This window comes from Pleurodeles waltl, chromosome 10 (genome assembly GCF_031143425.1).
Source record: "Pleurodeles waltl isolate 20211129_DDA chromosome 10, aPleWal1.hap1.20221129, whole genome shotgun sequence".
NCBI classification, from domain to species: Eukaryota; Metazoa; Chordata; class Amphibia; order Caudata; family Salamandridae; genus Pleurodeles; species Pleurodeles waltl.
This window is the reverse complement of record NC_090449.1, coordinates 55,527,664-55,554,541: the sequence shown is the minus strand read 5'-3', so window position 1 is coordinate 55,554,541 and position 26,878 is coordinate 55,527,664. Positions and strand designations below refer to the sequence as shown.

At 47.2% G+C, this 26,878-nt stretch overlaps 1 protein-coding gene across 2 annotated transcripts in view; it reads left to right on the top strand.

The window, feature by feature from the left end:
- LOC138261026 (metalloproteinase inhibitor 1-like) overlaps positions 1-25,873 on the top strand; it is a 51,590-nt gene extending 25,717 nt beyond the window's left edge. For both annotated transcript variants that reach the window (XM_069209637.1, XM_069209638.1), the window contains exons 5-6: positions 7,129-7,250; positions 25,405-25,873. In XM_069209637.1, the coding sequence (XP_069065738.1) occupies positions 7,129-7,250; positions 25,405-25,554 (272 nt within the window). In that variant the 3' untranslated portion in view covers positions 25,555-25,873. The remainder of the gene's footprint in view (positions 1-7,128; positions 7,251-25,404) is intronic.
- The last annotated feature ends 1,005 nt before the right edge of the window (positions 25,874-26,878 follow it).

Genomic DNA, 26,878 nt, shown 5'->3' with positions numbered 1-26,878 from the left:
CAAGTGAGGGATATTGGGCATTTACGTGATACTGTTTCTCTGAGTCCCATATACAGGCACCCTGATATCAGTACGTGCACTGCTTGATCCCCTCTCCACTTACAAATATGTGCATGCACTATGTAAGTCCCTGCCCTACATCCTCTAATTTTTCACATACACCACTTGAACATCCCTACCCAACTTCCTCCAAGTCTATATATGCATTATGTGAACCCCTTACCCCAAATTCTCCTTGGCACACACTCTCATGTGAAACACAACTTGGTTTGTGATGACCATATTGGATATGTTACACAGTGCACATTTTCAAGAATGTTTCAAAACACTTAAAACAACAAAGCTCAAAGATAAGCGTGAACTAGAGACACCAGGGGCCAGATGTAGCAACCCGTTTGCGAGTCGCAAACGGCGAAAATCGCCGTTTGCGAGTCGCAAACGTGGGTTTGCCATGCAGAAATGCATATTGCGAGTCGTTACCGACTCGCAATATGCATTTCTGACTCGCAAATAGGAAGGGGTGTTCCCTTCCTATTTGCGAGTCGCTGTGGGATGCAATACCATTTGCGACCGCGTAAGCGGTCGCAAATGGCATCGCAGTTACCATCCACTTCAAGTGGATGGTAACCCACTCGCAAATTGGAAGGGGTCCCCATGGGACCCCTTCCAGTTTGTGACTGGACCCAAAAATATTTTTTCAGGGCAGGGAGTGGTCCAAGGGACCACTCCCTGCCCTGAAAAAATACCGAAACTAAAGGTTTCGTTTTTTTTTAAAGTGCAGCTCGTTTTCCAGTAAGGAAAACGGGCTACACTTAAAAAAAAAAAAACTGCTTTATTTAAAAGCAGGTCACGAACATGGAGGTCTGCTGATGTCAGCAGGCCTCCATGTTAGCGAGTGCCTATACTCGCTATGGGGCCGCAATTTGCGACCCACCTCATGAATATTCATGAGGTGGGTCATTGCGACCCCATAGCGAGTTGCAGTCGGTGTCTGAGACACCGTACTGCATAGCAAATTGCGACTTGCAATTTGTGAGTCGGATGGACTCGCAAATTGCAAGTCGCAATTTTGCTTTTTGCTACATCTGGCCCCAGGACTCTTAGCTGCAAATTTGTCGTCTGCACTGGAGGGTGTAAGCACTACAAGTGGTCTTCCTTTTATTAATTAGACAAGAAAATTCTGTATGCCACCAAGAAGGAGAGGTACATCTTTGTGCTAATGCTATTATGTACACTCATCAAAAACCCAGCACTGAGTTTTAATATTGTGAAAAGCCTGTATACTTCTTTTCTTAGTAAAGAAATGTGTCAGGATTTGACATTGCTAGGACAAACTAAAAAAACATAAAAGATAAACTCCTTATCTACAGATCTCTCCCTCTCTAATCTTAAAGCAAGTTTACTAAGCCTGAACAACAAACAGAAGACCATATCTGTGCCTTCACGTCTTGCAAAAATACTAATTCTTGTTGGTTAGTAATCCCAGCTCACTTTATGCGTTGATTTTAGAGTTTTTTCTAGGATTTTGCAAATTCTCAGGTGCCTTGGCACAGGTGACACAGCTTCCACCCCCTTGAGACAAGAACACTTGCGAAAAGGGGACAGACTTGACATAACTCACTTGATACAATTGTAACACTCTGCCTAGCATATGCAGTTTTTATGTAACATTGTCCTTAGTAAAGAACTGAGACCAGAAGTCTTCTGAGATTGACAATAACTTGTGATCTTTGGCCAACATAATAATATTGCTTGTACACTTGCAATGCTGTTTTGATTCATAGCACCCTCCGGCGTAAGTGCTATAGTTATTAAATCTTGGCTCCAGACGGTGTTTTTAATGTGTACCTATTTTGACCTCTTCTGCTTTATTTACACATAAACATAGACCTATTACATATAGAAGACATAAGGTTAACTGGATACTACGTCCCAGATTTAAGACCCATTCCAACGCCACATTAGCATCGGTTTTTTGATTCTAATGTGGCTTCGGAAGGCCAAAAATACCACTCCATATTCACAATGTGGTGCGATGCTTGCACTGCGCCACTTTGTAACCCCTTGTGCCACTTTATGCCTCTGCCAGGCATAATGTATGCAAGGAGGGCATTCTTGTGCGTTGGGGGCCAAACAAATGGTGCAAATAAATCTAAGAGATTTTTTGTGCCATTTGTATTGGCATTTTTAACGCCTGCTAAGAGCAGGCATTAAAGGGAGGCTCCCATCGTTTTCAGTGGGACTCTAGGTGCTTTGACGCTAATCCTGCAAAGGGCCAGACTAGCGTAAAAAATGATGATGCTGGTACCCCGGACTACAGCCATGGTGCACCGTATTTTAAATACGGCACACACATGGTGGCGTTAGGGGGGCGCTAAGGGGCACAAGAAAAGTGGTGCTGCACTGGGTGCAGTGTCACCTTTCATAAATCTGACCCTAAAATTCCTGATTATGGTTACTGTGAGATCTTAACCTATGAAAGTATCATCAATTTCCAAGGGGGTTTATCCGAATATTCACCTTGAGTGAAATGATACCTAAGTCACTTGGACACTAGTGGAAAACAGTACTCGCTGAGCTGACTATGCTTTAACCACAGACTACTCAGCATCTAGACATACAGCTCCACACCACACATGTGGTGTCTTCTTCAGAGCTTTCAAATGAAGAAGGTGGTTTAGGTTAAACAAAACCTAGATCATGTGACCAAAAATGTGTTTTTAACTGGTACTTTTTCAGCAAAGAATGTTTAGAACACAGCTCTGCTCATTTCCATTAAAGGTTAGCCTTCTTCAGCCATTGGTTAACTTCACTTTGAGTGACTCTATTTTGCTCTTTCACAAGAAGCACCTCACACGCAAAATAGTCAGTGGAGGTTTGCAGGGCCACGAAAGGGATGGGGCGGGGAGGAGGTGCTCGGGGGGTGGAAGGGGACCAGCTGAAAAACTAAATTACATTAAATAAAAAATTAAAAAAAAGACAGTTACCTCTTTGGCACGGTCCCGCGCCACGCTCCTCTGTCCCTCGTCGCTGCTGCAGGCACAGGCTCCCAGCCTACCCTTCGGCCGCCAATCCTGACGCTGCCCAAAGCAGCATCAGGATCGTCTGGGAGCGCCCAGCCAGGGCACTCCCAGGCAGACTGGGGAGCTTGTGCAGGCTCTCTCCAGCCCGGCAACACAGTTGCCGGGTTGGAGACAACCTACAGCACATGTGTGATTGGCCAGCCCGAGATGCTGAGCACTCCCCTTCAGTGAACGTCACCCCGTGGCCCTGCCCCTTTTAAAGAAAATGATAATAAACATTGCTGACGGATGGGGGGTGATGCTCCTCTGCCCATAAGGAGGAGCCGCCACCGAAAATAGTTCCCTTCTGCTTCAGTGTTTTTGTTGTTACTGAATAATTTAGTGTTGCCTTTGGGTTTAGAGCTTGAGTGGAAAGCAGGCCTTAGGTAAGATTGTCTCCATTTAAAACTGTTATTACTTTATCCTCTTTTTACTATGCATGCAGCAAACAAACGGAAGCTTTATTATTATATATGTGAATTCATAAGTTCTTCAGAATACATTTATTCGGAAATCAATTTCACCAATAATTCTTTAATAAACTTTGTCAAGGAGGAATTCAGACTTTAGTGTGTTTAACTTGCAGCAATTCCTTCTTTGTATTTTGCTTCCTTCTTTCTTGCTTTCTCTCTCTCTTGCTTTCTTTATTCCCATGTTTCCTTTCTTCCTTTTATCTTCTTTCTTTTTCTTTCTTACTTTCTTTCTTTCTTGACTTCTTTCCTACTACTCAATTTTCTTTCTTTTTTTCTTTCCCTTTTCTTTCCTCTATCATTCTTTCTCACTTTCTTATATCATTCATTCGTTTTTTCCTCTTTTCCTTTTTTCTTTCCTGCCTTTCCTTTCCTTCTTTTTTAAATTTAAGAGCCTGGCAGCCAATTGCAGAATGTTTGGCTTTTTTAAATCTCAGGTAGCCAAGATCTTTTTATTTTATAAATGTATGTGTATGAGATAGTTACTTCTAGTAGTCGTAAGCCACTCTTCATCCATTATTCACATCTTTCTCCAACCCACTGAAGTATGCATCAAGCTGCAATGCATCAGCCCATTTCAGCCATTGCATGACTTTACTAGGAGTCACAGCATGCTGCTCTTTCACAATCAACACATCTACACACAAAGAAGTTCCCTTCAGTGCCAGGGACTACTATGGTAATGTGTGCTTTTTTTAGACTAAAAACATTTTTGTCTTTAGTTATTGTTTTCTTTTTTAGATTGACAAACACACAGTAGCATCTCAAACAATAACACTTTTCAAAAACCAAGACAACACAAAACAAAACAAAAATTGCCAAATTACCTATTTGCTTTGGCAATGCTTGTTTATCTTTCTGAACATGCCACAATTTGTGTTTATTTATGCCAGTAAGGGTTCAGATTATATATACTTTGCATATACTTTGCATTCCACCTGCAGAACAAGGTTCCTTGTCACTGATGCCAGGATTTGCCAGGTTGCTTTTTATTTTATTTCCCAGAGAGCTTCATTTTCTTTGCCTCATAGGCATGTCCCTTGCCTTGGTAATGCCAACCTCACCTACGCCTTATTTAACACTACTGTATGCCCTCTGCTACTGATGCACATAAGGCTATGTTGCTAATTTTTCCTAGATCCCTGCAATTATGCTCATACCTCTTAAAGGGAATTTTTGTCTTCTAGTACCAATAATCTACCAATAGGTATATTATTGTTCCCTTCTGAAACTAGTCCCTTGTATATCTATAACCCTGTGGGTCATACCTCACCTCACCGAGGAAATCATGCCAACTTTTCTTCTATTACTTTCTAAGCTATGCATGGTTAAATGCTCATTCTTGAAGTGAATATAAAGTCAAGGTTTATGATTTGTTTGTGGATTACTGCAGAGATATTTTCCTTAAAGAAACCTGGCTCTTTGATATTTCAGTTTCTTGTCTACCCTCCATAACCGTCAGGGCAGGAGATGCCGTCTTACAAGTAGAGTGAGCTTTGCACCAGGGAAGTGACTTGGCCTTCATCAATCCCTTTCGCCAATCAATTTCTAATCTCACAAGTAGGTTGCACGTTGCCCAAGGGGGGAGGTTTAGCCTTTATCAGTATACCTCAACGATCAGTTTCTGATGTTCAAACTACTGCATTCAATCAAGCCCACATTTCTGCCTATATCAACCTCTTCTGCATATCTCACCATTTCTTTCTGCTTGGTATATCATCCACCAAACACGACATCCAGCTTCAACTTTTCTGTTATTGGCCCCATTGCATCATTACTTTTTAAGTTATCTTTCAACTGTCTTTGTCTTGCTCAGTGGTTTTGATGTATGTACAGACCTTCCAAACCACCTTGAAATTCCTAGTTTGTTTCACTGATATGGCACTTTCTGGACCATATTCACACCGACTGCACTGTCTTGGCTTACATCAGCTATATTATTATCTCACTTACATTATGGGTTGATTATTTTTCTGTCTGTGGCTTTCCTACAATGTTCCCACCAATTCATCCTCCTTGGAAGCTCATATTCATATGAGATGATGGGCAAACGATTAAAGACAATTTTAACCAAGTCCTTGTCCTACCTCACACATTCTGTTCTGATTGTAGCACACCTTCTAAGGACTTTTCTAACTGAGAGGAGTCTCTGATGTTCAGAACCCATTAATCCCCCCCTCAAATATGCATTTGGAGTTTGATTTAGCACTGACCTCTTGCCACTCAAGGTGAATTGTAAGCAAGCAAACTGATGTCGACATAGGTCCTACAGCACAGGATGTTTTATGTGAAAGAATGCAATATTTTGTGATTTCTCTTTTCTTGGCCCACAATCTTTCTAAGATGCCTTCAAGAAGGCCAATGAACTTGCCAATCCAAAGTGTATCAGCTCCAATATTCGTACTTTGGTAGAGCTATGTGAAGAAGTCTGCACATTTATTTCAAAGACAGACCTCATTCAATCATGCACATATTTTCTACCATTGTTGATACCGCAAAGATTTGGTTAAACCCCTCTTGTGATATGCCTTGAATGTTTACACTAGGCCATTACTAGAGACCATGGCTTAAAATGTTTCTGGACCAAATAATATATGCACTCTTCAACCCTGAAGGAATTCTACAAGTTGGAAATACATTGTAACATCTCCAAGTGTGACTTGTGTTCCACCTCCTTCCAAGAGGAATCCTTCAGATTATTGCCAAGCAAACAATCTACAGGCATGGCTGGACTCAGAGCTACCTTCAAGGAACCTGAGACACCCTCCCGTTCAAAGGGAACCAGCGCCACTCTGCACAGGCGCTCTGAGTTGTCAAGAATTAACCGTAGAAGGAAGAATCAGGGAAGCACTCTTACCCATAGTACAGGGATACTTGTGGCCATGGAAAGGTGACAGGAAGCACAAAAGATCTGTATTACTGAGAAGGTTATAAGGGTTGGTCTGACACTCATTACCTAACTAAAGAAATTACTTATGGTTTCGAATCAGTCATAGTTGTACAAGACCCATGGATAAAGCTGGAGAGCATCAGTGAGTTTAAAGACAGAAAGGACAAGTGGTGGGCTGCATTATCCTGATTGTATTTACCTGCTGTGAACTGGATTGTTTTTAAAATACATTGTGGTGTTGTTTGTGTGGTGTGGTCATTGCCTGGATGACTGCTGAGTGTAATCTGCTCTTTCATAGTGCCAATTTACATAGTCAGATTTTATGGGATTATTGGTTATCACTGGAGGTTGTGTAGTTACTTTGTAGGCACCCGTCGTGCAATTGTCTCTATCATAGTTGTTAACCAGCAATCCCAGGCAGTCCCACCAGGACTTTTAGAAGTTGCCATTATGAATTTAGATGTCCATCCGTACACATTGCAGGAAAAGTCTTTGCTTCCTCTATAATGGGGGAGACTAGTTCTAACCAGTGTAATCAATGTATTGTAGTGTTTCATTGGAGGTTTTCTTAATCTCCCTAATTCCACCTTGAATCTAAGATGTATTGATGCAATTGAAGGTTCTTGTGATGACTCTCTGTAGTACAAGAGACTACGTTAACAAATACTAATGGAAATGTCTTCCTTTCTCCACTGTCCATGAGCAGCTTCCAACAACCAAGGTAACATCTCTGTGAGCAGTTGCAGCTACAGTGTTTCCTGGGATGAGCTGTTACATAAGCAGAAGAAGGGTGTTGAGGGAGCCTACAACAAAGGATGTACTTGTGACGTAAGTAAGGCTGAGGAGCTGGGTCCTGATTGTGCTGCCAAATAAATGGGAAAAGGAAAGATAACTAGGGAGGGGGCGAACAAGTGGACACAACATGGGGAGAAACTGGAAAATGGATTTACACCCTCTTGTGAGTGCAGTTTTGCACATATCACGAATCACAAAGGTTTCCTAAATTCCTATAGTACTGGAAGCTTGCAACAGTTGCCGGTTTCTAGGCGTACTCCTGGAAAAACCTGGAGTATTCCTAAGTTCCTTTATGAATAGGGCTTTCCATAGATCTCATTATACATAGTGCTCAGTTGTGCGTAAGGAAATGCTGTCACACATGCGTAATTGCACCATTTTCACTTTTTTTCTGGAAGGGAAATATATTTTTCTTTACTGAGAAACCCTTTCCCCTGGATCCTTCAATCATCAGGTGTTTTCCATCCTATTTCCACCCCGTAAAGGTATTTATCTTGATTTGACAGAGGCAAATTTGTGTTTTCAGGGTAGCAGTACATAAGTAATAAATTTTGTTGGTAATGGAGAAGACTCCAGGGAATCACTACTCTGAACTGCCCACTCCAAAACCCACCCTGGAGTAGAATTTGTTCATGCATTTCCATGAGGTTGTTAAATCGATTTCCGAGTGCCAGATAACCTTTATGAAACCAACCCATGTGCTCCTGTAATTGCAACTCACACACTCAAATGCTGCTTATTCAATGGGATGCTATTCTAACTTCCTTCAGTGACCAACATATGTTGTTGTCCATTGTTAGACTTGACAGCCTTAGGGTGGTCACCCCTAACTTTTTGCCTACCTCCCTCCACTTTTTGGACACTGTTTTGCTGGTTTTTAGACTCTGCACAATTTACCACTGCTAACCAGTGCTAACGTGCATATGCTCTCTCCCTTTAAGCATGGTAACATTGGATCATACCCAATTGGACTATTTAATTTACTTATAAGTCCCTAGTAGAGTGAACTGTGTGTGCCCAGGGCCTGTAGATTAAATGATGCTAGTGGGCCTGCAGCACTGATTGTGCCACCCACCCAAGTAGCCCCTTAACCTTGTCTCAGGCCTGCCACTGCAAGGCCTGTGAGTGCAGTTTCACTGTCAATTCGACTTGGCATTTAAAAGTACTTGCCAAGCCTACAACTCCCCTTTTCTACATATAAGACACCCCTAAGGTATGCCCTAGGTTACCCATAGGGAAGGGTGCTGTGTAGGCAAAAGGCAGGACATGTACCCATGTAGTTTACATGTCCTGGTAGTGTAAAACTCCTAAATTAGTTTTTACACTGCTGTGAGGCCTGCTCCCTTCATAGGCTAACATTGGGGCTGCCCTCATACATTGTTTGAGTGGTAGCTGCTGATCCGAAAGGAGTAGGAAGGTCATATTTAGTATGGCCAGAATGGTGACATAAAATCCTGCTGACTGGTGAAGTTGGATTTAATATTACTATTTTAGAAATTCCACTTTTAGAAAGTGAGCATTTCTCTGCACTTAAATCTTTCTGTGCCTTACAATCCATGTCTGACTAGGTTTAGTTGACAGCTCCTTGGGCATTCACTCAGACACCCCCCCAAACACAGAATACTCAGCCTCACTTGCATACATCTGCATTTTGAATGGATCTTCCTTGTCTGGGAGGGTGGAGGGCCTGCTCTCAAACAAAGCACTGCCATACCCCATACTGGGACCCTGGCTGACAGGATTGAACTGAAAGGGGACCTGGTGCACTTCTAAGTCACTCTTTGAAGTCTCCCCCACTTCAAAGGCACATTTGGGTATATAAACAGGGCCTCTGCCCCTTCCAACTCAGACACTTCCTGGAGAAGAAACTTTTAACCAGAACCTGCATCCGTCCAAAAAGAACTGCCTGGCTGCCCAAAGGATTCACCTAATCTATGAAAGTCTGCTGCCTTGCTGTTGCCCTGCTGACTTGCTGCTCTCTGGCTGAGGTGAAGAAGTGCTATCCAAGTGCTTGGATATAGCTTGCCTCCTGTTCCCTGAAGTCTCAGGACCAAAAAGACTTTATCTCTTCAAGAAGGACTCCTTGTACGGTGAAATTTTACGCACAGCCTGCCAGAAATGACGCACAGACTGGACTGCGGTGAAAATTTCACTGCACGCTGAACCTGACCGATGTAGCCCGACTTCGCAATGAGAAGATCGACGCATAGCCGAGCCGTAATGACGCAGCCCAACTTCCAGAGAGAAATCGACGCAGCACCTGCCGTGCAGTAGAAAGTTCAACGCAGCGCCCACCGGATTGACGCAGCTCCTGTGACTTCGTCCTGGCAGCGCAGGAAATCCACGCACCATTCCCGGGGCGTCTGAGAGCCCCACAAACCGAAGAGGATTTACGACCGAGCACCTGAAATCAACGCACAGCCATCCCTGCGTTGAAACTAAACGACGCATTGCTGTGTGCGGCCTGGGAAATCGACGCACACCACTTTGTTTCCGCGCATCTCCTCCTCTGCGGCCCTTTTCAGAGATTTTTCATGCAAACCAGGTACTTTGTGCTTGAAAGAGAATTTGTTTGCTTTCAAAAGACTTAAGACACTTTGGCGGTCAATCCAACCTTGGCGGTAAAAGGCGCTTACCGCCGTGCAGAAGACCGCCATAACACCGCCGCGGCCGCGGTAAACCGCCACGGTCATTCTGACCCACAACAGGCAAACCGCCAAAATACCGACATCCACAAAAGTCCGCCACACCGAAGGCCAGCGAGAAACTGGCGATGACCAAACCTCCACCGTCACGCCAACAGAAATACGCCCATGCCATTACGACCCACGAATCCACGCGGCGGTCTTTCAACTGCGTTATTCCATTGGCGGTACACACCGCCGCGGTCAAAATACACACAAATCTCCAAAACACAGCCACATTGGACAATTCAAAATACACACACCTGATACACATACAAACAACACTCCCACACACCCAATTAAATATAAAACACACACCCACATCACCCCCACTCCTAGAGATTCGTGAACACGCACAGAGAAAAGAGATCCGAGCACCCAGACGCGCAATTCACTGTCACCCAGCAATATTACCACGCACTTCAAACAACACACCAATAGACATCATCACACTTAACACCACACAATCCACCCCACACATCACCCACACCATCCCATGGCACCGCAAAGACACCCCAGGTTTTCTGAGGCTGAACTCAGGGTCATGGTGGAGGAGATTGTACGGGTAGAGCCACAGCTCTTCGGGACACAGGTGCAGCACACCACCATTGCAAGGAAGATGGAGCTATGGAGCAGAATAGTGGACAGGGTCAACGCTGTGGGACAGCACCCAAGAAATCGGGACGACATCAGGAAGCGGTGGAACGACCTACGGGGGAAGGTGCGTTCCATGGTATCCAGGCACAACATCGCGGTGCAGCGGACTGGCGGCGGACCCCCACCTCCTCCCCCAGAATTTACAACATGGGAGGAGCAGGTCTTGGCGATCCTGCATCCTGAGGGCCTCGCAGGAGTAGGCGGAGGAATGGACTCTGGTAAGTCAAATCTTAACTACTTCATCCCTCCCACCCACCAGCATGCCAACTCATAACCCCACCCTCACCCCCACCCCATCACACCTCCTCCTTGCAAATGTCTCACCATCACAACCCACCCATCCCAACAACAAGCCCTGCATGCGACCACAAACCATGGACACCCATCACCTAAGGATGGCCACTGCACATACCCATCCCCCCCCAAAACCACCGTCACAACAGCCCCCACAAGGGAATGCCAGCACTGGGGTACACGGGCACTCACCCATTGCACGCTATGGCACACACAGAAGCAATAACCATACTTTTATACCCCTGCAGGACCCGAACGCCACGTCACCGCGCAGGAGGGTCCACAAATGTCCACTCCAACCCCCAGAAGAGGCCCACATTGATGACAGCAGCTCTGTCTCCCTAGATCTGGATGACCAGCCCGGCCCATCGGGGACCTCGGGACAGTCGGTTTCCCTCAGACAGCCACAGGCCACAGCAGACCTACCCTCCTCTGGGAACACCAGCACAGCACCCACCCAGCGGGCCCATACCTCTGTCCCCAGGACACGTCAAGCAGCGGTGTGTCAACCACTACAGGGCACCCAGGTTAACCCACCACCCCAACAACAACAGGGACCTGGGGCAGTGGTAGTGGGCACACGGTCCAGGGGACAGAGGCACAGGGAAACAGGGGAACTGGGAGGGTTGCTGTGCGACAGGGGGGGACAGGCCCAGGGAACCCACTCTCCACGAGGCCCTATCCTCCATCATGGGAGCATACCACCACTCCCAGGAGACGATGGCGATGGTCCTGGCCAGGTTTCAGGAGATCCAGCTTCTGCAGGAGGAACAGTATATGGGGTTCAGGGAGGAACTAAGAAACATCAGTTCCGCCATGGGCACCATCGTAGTGGCTCTGAATCAGGTAGTCACCACATTGCGGGACACTGTGGCACCACAAAGGGCCCCTGTCACTAGCATGGACCAAGAACAGCCTACCACTTCCGCCGGCGCTAGTGGACAGGAGGCCCCGACACAAGACCAAGAGGCCACCAGAACCCCACCCCCTGCAGAAGGAGAACCACCCCGCAAGCGGGCCCTGAGATCCAGGAAGAAGACAGAGTAAGATGCCAAGACCCCCACCAGGAAAGGATACCTCCCTGATTGTCATCCCACTGTCCCACATTGTCACCCTGTCCAACCTTAAACTGCCCCTGCTCCACTTTCCACAGGCATTTGGACAATGCACCTGTGAGACTGATAATCTGGACTCTGCCATGGACATTCCTCCACCATCACCCCTCACCGAATGGCAAACACTTACCAATTTAGAGCACCTTAATAAACACACTTATTGCACAAAACAATCTGGAGTCTGGCTGTAATTTTGAACAAATGTATTAGACATAACCGTGGCAAAATGTTCATTTACATTGTGATGCCAACATACCACTGTCACACAGCTGTAGTCCATGGGGAAACAAAGCAGATGTCACGCAGTGGGGCTCACATCTCTGAAATCGGAATGGAAAGTCACAACTCAGTTACCATACACTGGGGGAAAAGGTCAGACAGTAGAGAGGTAGTAGTCTTTAAGTAAATGTAATATGCCGGTGTGGATTCTTACCTGTGTGTCATTGAAAATACTGCTGTATTACTGTGTTCCTGTTGTCTATGTCGTCCTCTTCGCCTTCCTCCTCTTCACTCTCTACAGGCTCCACAGCTGCTACAACACCACCATCTGGACCATCCTCCTGCAGAAAAGGCACCTGGCATCGCAAAGCCAGGTTGTGAAGCATACAGCAGGCCACGATAATCTGGCACACCTTCTTTGGTGAGTACATTAGGGATCCACCTGTCATATGGAGGCACCTAAACCTGGCCTTCAGGAGGCCGAAGGTCCGCTCGATCACCCTCCTAGTACGCCCATGGGCCTCATTGTACAGTTCCTCTGCCCTTGTCCTGAGATTCCTCACTGGGGTCAGTAGCCATGACAGGTTGGGGTAACCAGAGTCACCAATTAGCCACACACGGTGCCTCTGGAGTTGACCCATCACGTAAGGGATGCTGCTATTCCGCATGATGTACGCGTCATGCACTGACCCAGGGAACTTGGCATTAACATGGGAGATGTACTGGTCAGCCAAACAGACCATCTGGACATTCATGGAATGATAACTTTTCCTGTTCCTGTACACCTGTTCACTCCTGCTGGGGGGAACCAAAGCAACATGTGTCCCATCAATGGCACCAATGATGTTGGGAATATGTCCAAGGGCATAGAAATCACCCTTCACTGTAGGCAAATCCCCCACCTCAGGGAAAACGATGTAGCTCCGCATGTATTTCAGCAGGGCAGACAACACTCTGGACAACACCTTTGAAAACATAGGCTGAGACATCCCTGATGAAATGGCCACTGTTGTTTGAAATGACCCACTTGCTAAGAAATGGAGTACTGACAGAACCTGCACTAGAGGGGGGATCCCTGTGGGTTGGCGGATTGGTGACATCAGGTCTGCCTCCAGCTGGGCACACAGTTCCTGTATAGTGGCTCGGTCAAGCCTGTATGTCAGTATGACATGTCTTTCCTCCATTGTCGACAAGTCCACCAGCGGTCTGTACACGGGAAGATTCCTCCATCTCCTCGCATGTCCCAGCGGACGGTACCTATGAAGGACAACAATGAGCACAGAGTCAATCAACCCACAGGTACGTTCCCACAGCTTGCACATAACACGATTCCCAATGCATTGTATGGCTTGTATGAGTGTCGATGCAAGGCCTAGGTATGTGTGACGCAGTAGAAATTAAGCCATATGGGCCCTTGAAATGTCGGCTGCCTAACCTGTGAAGTGCGACAATGGGATGTGAGGTCAATGCGCTGGCGTGACACACCGTGGCGGTAGGCGGTCGAAGACCGCGGCGCAAAGCAGCATTGGTTAACATTGAACCCTATGGGTTTCAGGAGCCAATGACGATGTGCGCCAGCGGTCGCGGTACGCACCGCCGCGGGCGTGACCGCCATTTTCTATCTGCTTAATCACTCGATACCTGATCTTCCACAGGAGAGGACCTACACTGCAAGTGCTGCTGTGACCTCGGTCTGGAAGAGACAATGGCTCATGCGACTGGGGAATGGGCTCCTGCCTTCACTGCAGAGGAGTTGGAGAAACTTGTGGATGGGGTCCTCCCCCAGTATGTGCTACTCTACGGTCCTCCAGACCAACAGGTAAGTACACTGGGACCATGCTTTGGGGGCAATGCCTGTGTTGAGTGGGGTGGATGAAAGATGGTGGGGAGGGGAGCGATTGAGGCATGCATCAAACGACAGATGAGAGCATGTGCCACATGGCAAGGGTGGGGATGGGGGGCCACTCACATGGAGCATGCAGAAGGTGATGATTATACTTCTCTTCCTGTACATGTCACATAGATCAGCGCCCACCAGAAAATCGATATTTGGCGTGCCATCCCCAAGGACGTCCGGACCCTTGGGGTCCACAACAGACGGGGCACCCACTGCCGGAAGAGATGGGAGGACATCCGACGCTGGAGCAGGAAGACAGCGGAGGCTCAGCTGGGGATGGCCTCCCAACGTGGGAGGGGTGCCAGTCGTACTTTGACCCCCCTGATGTCCCGGATCCTGGCGGTGGCCTACCCTGATTTGGATGGGCACGTGAGGACATCACAGCAGACACAAGGGGGTGAGTACACTCCAATCCTGGTGACTTTGCGCGCAGTGGAGGTGTCTGGGTGGGGGAGGAGGGCTGTGGGTATTCCTAGGCCAGGGCGATTTCTGTAGGCTAGGCCCCTCCGTAAGGCATGGCCCTGTGCCCCCACCCCCCACCTATGTAGGGTGCCAAGTACAGGTATCCATGGCCCTGTGTCATCTATGTGTGCAGTTGTCATCCATAGGCTTGTAGGCCATGTCCCACGGATTGCGTAGTCGACCCCAAGTGCGCGGCGTAGTGCAGGGGACTTCTGTGTCTGTCCTCTCCGCCAACGGTGTCGCCAATGCATGCACTCAACATGTCTTTATTTCTCCCCCCCCCCTTTTTTGTGGTCTTCCTGTTCATGTGTGCATTAGCATCATTAGGTGGAGGAGAAGTGGCATCGGAGCACGAGGGAGCTGCATCCCACATGGCCCAGGAGGCCCATGCAACGGAGTCCGAATACACCAGTGGGATGGAGGGCGAGGGGAGCTCCACAGCGGGGACTCGTGCAGACATTAGTGACAGCGACTCATCCTCTGAAGGGAGCTCCCTTGTGGTGGAGGCAACATCCGTGCCCCCCGCAACAACAGGTACAGCCGCCACCCAGCGCACCAGCACCGCCCTCCCAGCAGCCCCTCAGCGTTTGCCCCGTGCCCGCTCACCCAGGAAGGTGGGCATCTCCTTCGCCCCAGGCACCTCAGGCCCTGCCCCAGTCACCCCTGCTGCCCTCAGTGAGGAGGTCATTGACCTCCTGAGGACGATCATTGTTGGGCAGTCTACCCTTTTGAATGCCATCCAGGGTGTAGAAAGGGAGGTGCACCAGAGTAATGCATAAATGGAGGGCATTCATTCTGGTCAGGCTGCCCATCAGCGATCGTTCAACACTCTGGCCTCAGCACTGATGGCAGCAATTGTCCCTGTCTCTAGCCTCCCCCCTCCAACTTCCTCCACCCATACCCAATCCCCTGTACCTCTGCCTATCCCAGACACACCATCAGACCAGCCTGCACACACCTCAACACCCAAGGGAAGCTCATCCAGACATAAGCACCACACATCACACAAGCATTCACACAAGCAACATCCACATGCAGACATACCAACACCCACTGCCTCCACTGTGTCCCCCTCCTCCTCGTTTCCCTCCTCCCTCCCTGTCACGTCTCCACTCACACCTGCATGCACAACATCTTCAGCCACAACGTCCATCACCACCACACCCACCAGAACACCCCGCACACGTGCAGTCACCACCCCCACTACCATTCACACGTCCCCTGTGTCCTCTCCCACTGTGTCTGTGACCCCCTCTTCCAAGCTACACAAACGCAGGCAGCCACCCACCCAACAGCCATCCACCTCACGACAGCATCCAGCCCAAGCACCTGCACCCAAAGACACCAGACTGAAAACTCCTACAACCACAACCTCTTCCTCCACTCCCATACCCACTACACCTACCCGTCCCTCTCTTCCTAAATTGCTTTTCCTTTCCAAACTTGACCTCTTTCCAACAACTCCCCCACCCCGTCCATCTCATAGGACTCCAGTCAGCACCTCAGCCACCACAAAAGCGGGACCTGTAAAGACAGTTTGCCATGGACTGTGGAGTCCCCCACCCTCAAGGGCAGCCAGTTCAGTAAGGAGCCAAGGCACGGCCAGCCCACCCCCGGTTAAGCATCTGAAGATTGCCAGTGCCCGGCGCGAGAGGCCCAAGACACCAGGGACCAAAATCCCTACCATGGCTCCGGCAGGAAGTCTGGTGCCACCTGGCACAGCTCCAAAGGTGGGGAAGGGCCACAGGCGAACAGGGAAGGGTGGGAAGGGCAGCACGCCCGACAAGTCCGCCAGCAGGCCAGCTGGCCAGGAGGGCCCCTCCAGCCCCATCCCAGGTGGGCAGGAGGACACCCACAGGCCCGGTACTGCAGCCCAGGAGGGTCCCGCCAGCCCCATCCAAGGTGGGCAGGAGGAGACACACAGGCCCGGTACTGCAGCCCAGGAGGGCCCCACAAGCCCCATCCCAGGTGGGCAGGAAGGCACCGTCAGCTACAGGTCAGGTGGCGAATGACCTCCATGCCATGGCCGGATCCGCTGACCTGGAAACTCATCCGATGCACCGCTGATCAGGGCCCTTCATCTCAAGCACCGCTGCACTGGGCCCTTCCTCTCAAGCACCGCTGCACTGGGCCCTTCATCTCAAGCACCGCTGAACAGGGCACCGCCGTCTCAAGCACCGCTGAACTGGGCCCTTCATCTCAAGCACCGCTGAACAGGGCACCGCCGTCTCAAGCACCGCTGAACTGGGCACCGCCGTCTCAAGCACCGCTGAACAGGGCACCGCCGTCTCAGGCACCGCTGAACTGGGCCCTTCATCTCAAGCACCGCTGAACAGGGCACCGCCGTCTCAAGCACCGCTGAACTGGGCCCTTCATCTCAAGCACAGCTGAACTGGGCCCTTCCTCTCAAGCACAGCTGAACTGGGCACCGCCGTCTCAAGCACAGCTGAACTGGGCACCGCCGTCTCAAGCACCGCTGAGCTGGGCCCTTCATCTCAAGCACCGCTGAACTGGGCACCGCCGTCTTAAGCACCGCTGAACTGGGCCCTTCCTCTCAAGCACCGCTGCACTGGGCACCGCCGTCTCAGGCACCGCTGAACTGGGCCCTTCATCTCAAGCACCGCTGAACAGGGCACCGCCGTCTCAAGCACCGCTGAACTGGGCCCTTCATCTCAAGCACAGCTGAACTGGGCCCTTCATCTCAAGCACAGCTGAACTGGGCACCGCCGTCTCAAGCACAGCTGAACTGGGCACCGCCGTCTCAAGCACTGCTGAACTGGGCCCTTCATCTCAAGCACCGCTGAACTGGGCACCGCCGTCTCAAGCACCGCTGAACTGGGCCCTTCCTCTCAAGTACTGCTGAACAGGGCACCGCCGTCTCAAACACCGCTGAACTGGGCACCGCCGTCTCAAGCACCGCTGAACTGGGCCCTTCATCTCAAGCACCGCTGAACTGGGCCCTTCATCTCAAGCACCGCTGAACAGGGCACCGCCGTCTCACGCACCGCTGAACAGGGCACCGCCGTCTCAAGCACCGCTGGCCCATTGGCAGAAGGGGCAGGCCCGCATCTGTGTCGGGCAGGGCTGCACGAAGCACTCTGGGCACCAGTCACCCTCCAGAACCAGTGGAGACTGTTATCCACTTGAGAGACTGTGGCTTTGCACTCCCCAGGATGGCACAGTGGGCCACCCACCCACTGTAGAGACTTGAGAGACTGTGGCTTTAAACTCCCCAGGATGGCATAGTGGGCAACCCACCCACTGTAGAGACTTGAGAGACTGTGGCTTTGCACTCCCCAGGATGGGACAGCGGCAATGGAGGCCCCTTGTGGATCTGGCGTCGTGGACTCATCTGGCTGAGGTGCTCCCCCTTCCCTTCCCCCTGAGGTGCCTGTAGTTTTGCTATCTGATGCCCCTGCAGTGTTCTCTCCTTTGGAGTCAGGTATCCTGTGTGGGCTTTGCCCATGTGATTTGGGCCCAGTGGTCCACGGACAATGCCTGCTATAATTATCGGACTTTAAAACTTAATGTATATAAAGGTTTTAGATGTGTGATATATTTTTAAGCCAGTGATACAATATATTTAAATTTTTCGAATCATTTCCTTTTGTATTTGCATTCTTCCGGGGGGTTTGGGGGGGTAACTGTGATGTATTACTGTGCATTGATGTGTGTGTTGTAGTGGGTGAGGGTGGGTGTGTCGCGTATGTGTGTCCCCGTAATTTTTTGCCTCCCCCCTCCCCTGTGTCGTAGGTGCAGTACTCACCGTTGTCTTCTGCGCCGGCGTTCGTGCTCCTGGTAGAGGAGCAGGAAGACAATCGCTGGGAGGATGTGGAGTTCAGGTTCCATGCTGTCCAGATTCCTCGTGGGGTGTATGGAGGTGAGCGTTTTCCGTTCGAAATGGCTGTTTCCGCCGTGTTTTTATCGGCGGGGCTACCGCACCGGAAAAGGTGGCGGATTGGTGGGTTGTGATAGGGTGGGTGGTACATTGACTCCCGCCTGTCTGTTGGCGGTGACCGCCGCGCTCTTTGTTTGTCCCGCCGTGGCGGGCGGTGTGTTGAAGTGGCGGTCTCTGTTGGCGGTTTCTGCCAGGGTCGGAATTCCATTTTTTTTACCGCCAGCCTGTTGGCGGGTTAGCCGCCGCTTTAACACCGACCGCCAGGGTTGGAATGAACCCTTTATATCAATTTTCAGTGATATCCCTACATTTACTTATTGCATCTTTGATTGTTTTGACCTGCATTTAACTAGATAAATATTGTATATTTTTCTAAACACTGTGTGGTGTATTTTTGTGGTGCTATATGGTGGTAATGTATGGTTTATTGCACAAATACTTTACACATTGCCTTCTAAGTTAAGCCTGACTGCTCAGTGCCACGCTACCAGAGGGTGGGCACAGGATAATTTGGATTGTGGTTGACTTGCCCTGACTAGAGTGAGGGTCCTTGCTTGGACGGGGGGTAACCTGACTGCTAACCAAAGACCCCAATTCTAACATCCATTACAACATTTTAGCTCAGCGTAGTACTAACCAGAACTATGGGGGTCACAGTGCAAGGCTTGACATGGTCTAAGCTGCAGAGCATTAAAGCACCATTTAATTACACAGTCGCTCACAACCCACCGACCTGGGCCCATTTTACAGAAATGTTTCACTTTGCAAAAACACGAGCAAAGCCACTTTGTACCATTTTACTGCTTTCGTTATAATGAACGAAGAAAACTGTCCATAGTACTAGACCACTTCTGAACTCTGGCAAAAGGGAGAAACTGGCCTGATTGCACCTAAGTGTTGCACTCTTTGGGTTACTTATAGTGCAATTGAACTTTAGCTAAACACAGTACTATCTTTCAAATTCGGAAAGTGAACAAAATACTTTGTCGGTTTCTTATTTAACGCAACAAAAATTATTGTGAAATCCTGCTGTGTGCTGTTTGCAAAGCCACAAATGTTTTTGTTCAACATTTCCTACAATTCCCTTTCTCCTATGCAGCTGAAGCGGTGCACGTGGATTTTGACCTTCTTTTTTTGCATTCGTGCAAAGCTTCTTTGACTCCTGTCCCATATGACGGAAAGGTGTGCGTTAGATGTGCCTGTTCACACTGCTTTTTCGCATGTTTTAAAATCACCGTTTTTCACCCTTCCATAGCAAGTATTCTCAGCGCCATTTGAGTTTTTGGGAGCTGCATATCTAGACGGTGTGCAGTGAACACACTGATAGCGAATTGTGTTAAAGCAGTGTTTGCATGTTTACACGTGTCTTCATTAGCAGTATCCATTTTGAGCAAGCCTAGCACATTTTGCAAACTCCTAAATTTGCACTACACATAAAAAATTACCTGTGTCATGTGGTTCCGGTGAAAACGGTGATGCTAATTCATACGTAAACCCATTTGACCATTCCCAGATTTCGCTGATTCGGCCCCTGGGACTTAATTTGAAAAAACGTCAAAACATATTATATGGTAGAATAAATTACATTCTACTTTTGCCCTGGTTGAAGTAATTACCACTAGTTGTGATCACCGGCTACCAGCCACTCTCCTCTGACTTGTTGACCTGCTATTATCCCCTCCTAGTCAGACCTGCTGCAAACCCTATAGGGAACCTCATGCTCTCATGCCCTGCTAGCCATTCCTTTCATGCCCTAAGAGTCCCCCTCATGCCCTACTAATCATGTACTGCTCTCATGCCGCCCCAGTCACTCCCTGTTCTCATTTCCTTAGTCACTCTGTGCTCTCATGTCCTTCCAGCCAGTTTCTTCTCGCATGTCCTCCAAGTCACTCCCTGTAGCATGTGTACCCTACGAGTCTTCTGCCCCACTCATGCCTTCCTAAACATTTACTGCACTCAAGCCTTGCCAGTCAGCCCCTGCTCTCATCCCCTTGCAGTCAATCTGTGCTCTCATGTCCTTGTAGTCACTCCCTTCCGCAGTGCCCTTCCTGTCACTCCCTAGTCTCATGGTCCACCAGTCACTCCCTGTTCTCATCCTCTTAAAGTCACTCCCTGGTCTCATGGACTCATAGTCATGCCGTACTCCTATGCCCTCCCTGCTGTCATGCCCTTTCTATCACTCCCTTGTGTCATGGTCTACCAGTCACTCCCTCTTCTCATGCTCTTCAAGTCACTCCCTGGTCTCACGGACTCAGAGTCACACAATACTCTCATGCCTTCCCTACTCACATGCCCTTCCTGTCACTGGCCCCATGCTCTCATAGTCACGCCGTACTATGCCCTCACTGCTCTCATGGACCACCTACTCTCATGCCCTTCCATGCTCTCATGTTCTACAAGTCACTCCCTGTTCTTATGCTCTTACAGCCATTCCCTTGTCTCATGCTCTCATCATCACACTATACTCTCACGCCCTCCCTGCTCTCATACCCTCACTTTCACTCTCATGCTCTAGAAGTGAAATACGGAGCAGCTGTGTAAAGCTGCTGGCAATACTAAGAATCAGCAGAAGCATGCGTTCTGTATCCTCAAGAGGTAGCTCGAAAAGCACCCTTGTGACAGATTTAAAGTCCACGCAGCGCAGATACAATTGAGAATTAAGCAAAGCTGGTTTCAGGTATTTGTCTCTCTGTTAGTCCTGAAGAGGCCCATATGGGAAGGGGCCGAAACGTGTCGACCTTTTGATAGTAAGAGAGGTTGCGAGGAAGATATAGTTCACCTATAAGGATTTTGGAACACATCTCTGTTTAAATAAACATGGAAATAAAAGAAGATCAGAGATGCAACAGATAATGCAACCATCTCTTAGATGTGGACTCATGGTATAAATAATGCAGCTAACCACATGGTTTCCAAATAAGGAGAGCAATGAAGGATCACTTGTATATGTGTTGTTTTGTAGAGCATTTGTGTAGAGTTTCACATGTATGTTTATGTGGATGGTGATTTGATATAAGTTTCTTATTGTCATTTTTGCTGGAGAAAAAGAATGAATTAATAATTGTGTAATTTCCAATGATTGATTTACAGTTTCATTGAATGTGAATTAGAAACAGATCTTTCCCTACTATTTGACCAATTGTGTTTAGACAGTGTTTTATGGCGCAGCCCAAAGAGGGGTCAGAGATTACCCTACATGCAGGACTTCTTGGGGGGGCCATAGGACCCCCTTTCACCCTTTAAGAGGGCTGCCCTTAGGAGACACACAGTGTGCCACCTTTTTGTGGTGCATTGTAAGTGGGCCTCCTGAGGGCATGTTTGCCTGTGCGCCCACGTCAGTAACACAGCATGGGAGCAGAGTCAAAGTACGTCTGTCATTTACATGGGCACACTCCCCCATGCAAACAACGGGGCACCCTTTTATAACAGTGCTGGCGCTACATGTGTGCCAGCGCTATCATTATTTCAGGAGGGGCCACGCAAGGCCATTTCTGGAATACCAAAGTGCCCTGGGGTTGCATAAAGAGAGCGCACATGCCTGTTGTACCCTATGGAACTTTCTCTAATGTGACGGCTGGCCACAAGTCCTGATGACAAGAGTTCTGGTTTTGAAGGTGCCTGTCCTGGGGCACTGTTTCCTCCTAACCCAAGGCCCACTATTAGCCGGATTACATATCGATAATCTTCATTACTCTGAGTCCGAGTCTTCCTCTCCACTGTCCATACTCTGCGAGGCCCCTCCCTCATAAATGAAGGATAGTTATGGAGGAACATCAGGAGAAGTTGCAATTGTTACTATTCTGTCCCGTAGAAGTCAATGTATGGCCTCTATTGTGGTCCCCAAAGTGACCACAAGATCAAAGATCAAAGAACGAAGCACTATGTGATTTGTCTGCAATCTGGATCCAGTTTGCTGTTGCCTTTTAGTACTTACAGTGCAGTGTTGTGCTGTGCATGAGTTATGATGTGGTGTAAGAGGTCTTGTTTCCTGAACAGAGATATGCTGTAAGGTCAGCCTTAGATTCAGTTCATCAAAAAATGTTATTTGACTCTGGCACAGAATTTCCCAAGAAAGTGCTGACATCTTTCAAACCCTGGTCTATGTTACGGAAAGAACATTAAAAAACAAAAAATCAACAATGTCTGACCACACCATATCAGAAGTAATCAGAGAAGCTGGGCTGTTTTGGGGCATTCTAAAAAACAGCCCCTTAAAGCTTCTAGCATGATGATCGGCATAGGAAGTTCAAACCTATTCACATGTCCTAAGATTTTTTCGAGAGTTACCTGCTGGGCCATCATTTTCATCTAGGAGTAAATTGAAACCTTAAAACACTCTAGTGCACACAACATTTGCATTGGGCAGCAGGTATTATAACAGCTGATTTACTCATATGGGTAAAAAATTTGATTAATGTGCACAAACAAGTTAGAATGTGCTGTTCCTGCGATGGAGAGTACATTAGTGAAACAACAGAAATGACAATGCACTCCCCAAATCATCCAGTAGTTCACCAATATCTAGTGCCTTTAGTTGTGTGTGGGAGGCCATCACCTCCTGATCGTAGGTGCAAATCAATGCAACTCTGTAGTGCTCTCTCGGTCCAGGATATCCTGATACAATATATAAATGAGAGGCAAGAGTTGAAGCTTGAGTAATTGATCAATTTATTATTTTCGTGATTGTCGATCTGTTTTATTCAAGGAGAAATAATTGATAATCCTACATGCCATGATGCTCATAAATTCCAATGTATTTAGAGCATTGCCCTTAATCATGGGATATACATTGTGAAACAAAATAGTAAAAGGATCACACAGCGACACCCAGAGGCGTAAATGTATTTTACATATTGCTAAACACTGGTAGACCTAAGGAGTCCTCTGTGTGCAGCAAGGGAGCGCGTTAGTGATAGGTGGACAGGCTGCTTGAAGTAGGCGGTCTGCCTTATGCAATTAAAGTGGCACCTGGGCTGCATTTTCAAGGATGGCAGAGATCCCCCTGCAGGCGGGTCCTGTGAGTGATTGGACCTGTCTGAAGTGGGCATGTCGGGGAGGGTCCACGGAACTCCCTTCTTCCCTCCAGAGATGCACCCTAGGGGGGATCACTCTCTGTGACATCTCTGTCTGGTGCACAGTCACTGCTCCTCCTGACGGCCACTTTGCCTCTGCTCTGCATGATCGAACCACATTCCCTTGAGCAACTGGGTATTCCTTATCTATGAGTTGTGCCTCCATAATAAGACATGGGCACAGGAGCAAATTGCCAGACGTATCAAACAATTTTGCATTCGCAAAAGGTGCGAATTGCAAAATTTCACCGTTTGCTTAAGCAAAAATGCCTTTCAAGATTTATGAAAGCCATTCACAGTGCAATTTCAAGGAATCGCTAAAATTGTGATTCCCTGAAATTGCGACTCCATTTAGTGAATCACATATTGCGATTCTCTAAATAGGAAATCGCAAATAGGGAATTCCTATTTACGATTTCCAAAGCACATGTTTAATGAACTTCCTAAATGTGAATTGGGCATTTAGGAAATGCAATTACCACCAAATCCAATTTGGTGGTAAGCATGTGCAATTTAAAAAAATGCATTATAAATGCATTTTTAAAATTGACATGTAGTGCACACATGCCCTAGGAACATGTGTGCGCTTCACATGTCCACAAATATTTTTTGGGGCGCATCAAAGGGGGCCTTAGGCCCCCAGGACCCTAGGGTTTGCATTACCTAATTTGTGAATTCCTAACAGGAATTTGCAAATTAGGTAATGCAAAACCATTCGCACCTATGGGCAGACAAGCCCATAGTGACGAATGGAGTCCCATTCCCTAATTGCGATTCGGTAATAGGGAGTGCGATTTTTAAGAAATTGCTATTACGGAATCGCAGTTTTTGTACATCCCATTTTGCATCTCTTAAATAGCGATATCTTAAAAATCGCTCTTTAGGAAATGCAAACCGGGACTTTGAGACATCTGGCCCAAAGTGTTTTCCTCATTTGCATTGGGCCACAACCCCCAAACAAACGAGGGAACACCATCTTAAGATAGCACTGCTGCTCTATGTTCTCTGGTGATATCTATATTACAGATGGGGCCGCACATGCATCTGTGGCCTCTTCTGCAATATTACGGAGATCGGGTGCTGCAAAAAACAGCCACATGCACAGTGCTTTGCACAGCCGACAGGTGACACACACACTCGCACCCACCCACCCATACCCGTCCCCATCCACCCACACACATCCCCATCCACCCACCAACATATACACACATGCATACACATATACACACATGCATACACATACTCACACGTGCACGCACACCCACACATACTGACACACTCACACACGTGTTTTCAATACACCCTTACTTTAAATATGCACAAAAGCAAAGCAATGGGAGTGAAAAGCATTTTTGCCTCTTGCACACTGGTCCAACAAAATGAATATGATGATTTTGGAGGCAGACGTCAGTCTGGCTTATCTCTGTTGTTACATGAGCTGTAACAGTAGTTTCAAAGAAATTAGCAGAATGTTTTTCTTAGGTGTAAAATGTTATGGGATTTTAAATTATTTTTAACGGCAATATTTCGGAGCATTCCTTCGGAAGACTACTGCTTCATGAGATAATCAGACCTTGAAAAACTTAATTTAATAGAATTGGTCTTCATTTATCTCCTTTTCCAATGCTCACTAAAAATTATTGTCTATTGATTTAATGATAGTAAAATAACTAAATGATCCTACTAACCAATCAATTTTATTTGACATGTCTTTAAACATTGTAAACAAAAAATATTTTACTGAAAATCTATTTATTTTGAACGTACATTTATTTGAAGCTTCTGCATCACTTTACTAATATGTACTTTTGGGAACATTAACCAGTTGGGAAGCTATTGTAATACTTTACTGGTAAACAGCTTATTTTGTTTTTAATTTTCTTCTTAAGATCATATCCTGCGCTTCTCGGCCTTGTTCGACGCCACAGAAGACATGCGCAATAGAAGAATATAAAGGTGGAGACTCTGAAAACCAGCTGAAGAACCAGGTCTGCGTCCCCGTGAACAGCACCACCTGCAGGTGGAAAAGGATTGAGTAGGAGCGTTGGACCGTGGAGGCCGTCTCAGTATTCAAGTACCAGTAGATGGATGACAACCCGCCGGATGACAAATAGTACCCAACTAAGCAGAATAGCCCGTAGACGAGAGAGAATTACTGCTCCAGAAAAAACAAAGGGCTATGCCTTCCTCAATTTTTAATCTCTTCTGTATTTGTACAATGTTATTATCCTCAAATCAGTGCATGACTCTGTATCCTCAATGCAATGTATGTTGTTGGTGTTTTGTTGGTATGTACAACATTTTGGTGCTCTTTTTGCACTCGATAAATACACGCAATAAAACAAAAAATTATAATAATCCTGGTGGCAATATCACTCAGTATAGTCACTAAGGGGGTTATTACCACCAGCCGTATTATGAGTTCCATAGGATGTAATGGACTCGTAATACGGCTGGTGGCATACCTGTCACTTTACCGTCCTGGATTAACACCTCCTCCAAAGTTGTAATAACCCCCTAAGTGTCTCGCGTTTGTCTGCTGCAGACTACGGATCTTGGTTACGCTTGTGCCAAAGGACAGTCCTCCAACATTTGGTTCACCTGTGGCAAGCCAGTGACTGATTGACCCCCTGTTAAGTCCTTTCTCATCCTGAGGAAGTCCCCTCTAAATTCTTCATTACTGTGTCAATTCACCTCAACACACTCTAATTCACACAACAATAGATCTATCTGGGAAGTATAGAAATTCACGCATATATACCAAACGCAGAAATACTGCCTTTTTTATTGACTTGAAGTATATACAATTGCTAAAACACATTTTTATTTCTAACATAATGGTGGGAGGGCAAATATGTCCAAAATGTATGTATTTGGTGTAAAAACGGAAATGATTATAATATGTTTAGTTTGTGGAAATTACTCTTAGTGGGAGAGGGGTGATATCTGACAAATATATGACCTTGACGTGACCCTCAGTGCCACTGGAAATTCTACCTGTAATGCATAATCCAGTCCCATGGGTTTCTGGTGATTTTGTTTCTATTTTGGGTCCTATCTAAGGAACTGCTACTATTGTGTTTAGTACACCTATTCAAATATCATAGGCTCCCTTTGATTTGCAAGCTCATTACATCATAATTTTAATATCAAATACTTTATGTGTTATTTTTTTGGTTTATGTACCCCAAACAGATGAGTCACAATTCTTTACACGATTATATCTTTCCTTTTTTATTTTATTTTATTTCATTTTTTATAATCAAAGTTCTGTTATTTTAGCTTAGGATGGTAATTAGCTATTGGATTCAATCACAGAAACAATTTCCAAAACATGTATCTTGACATATTCTTTTAAAAATA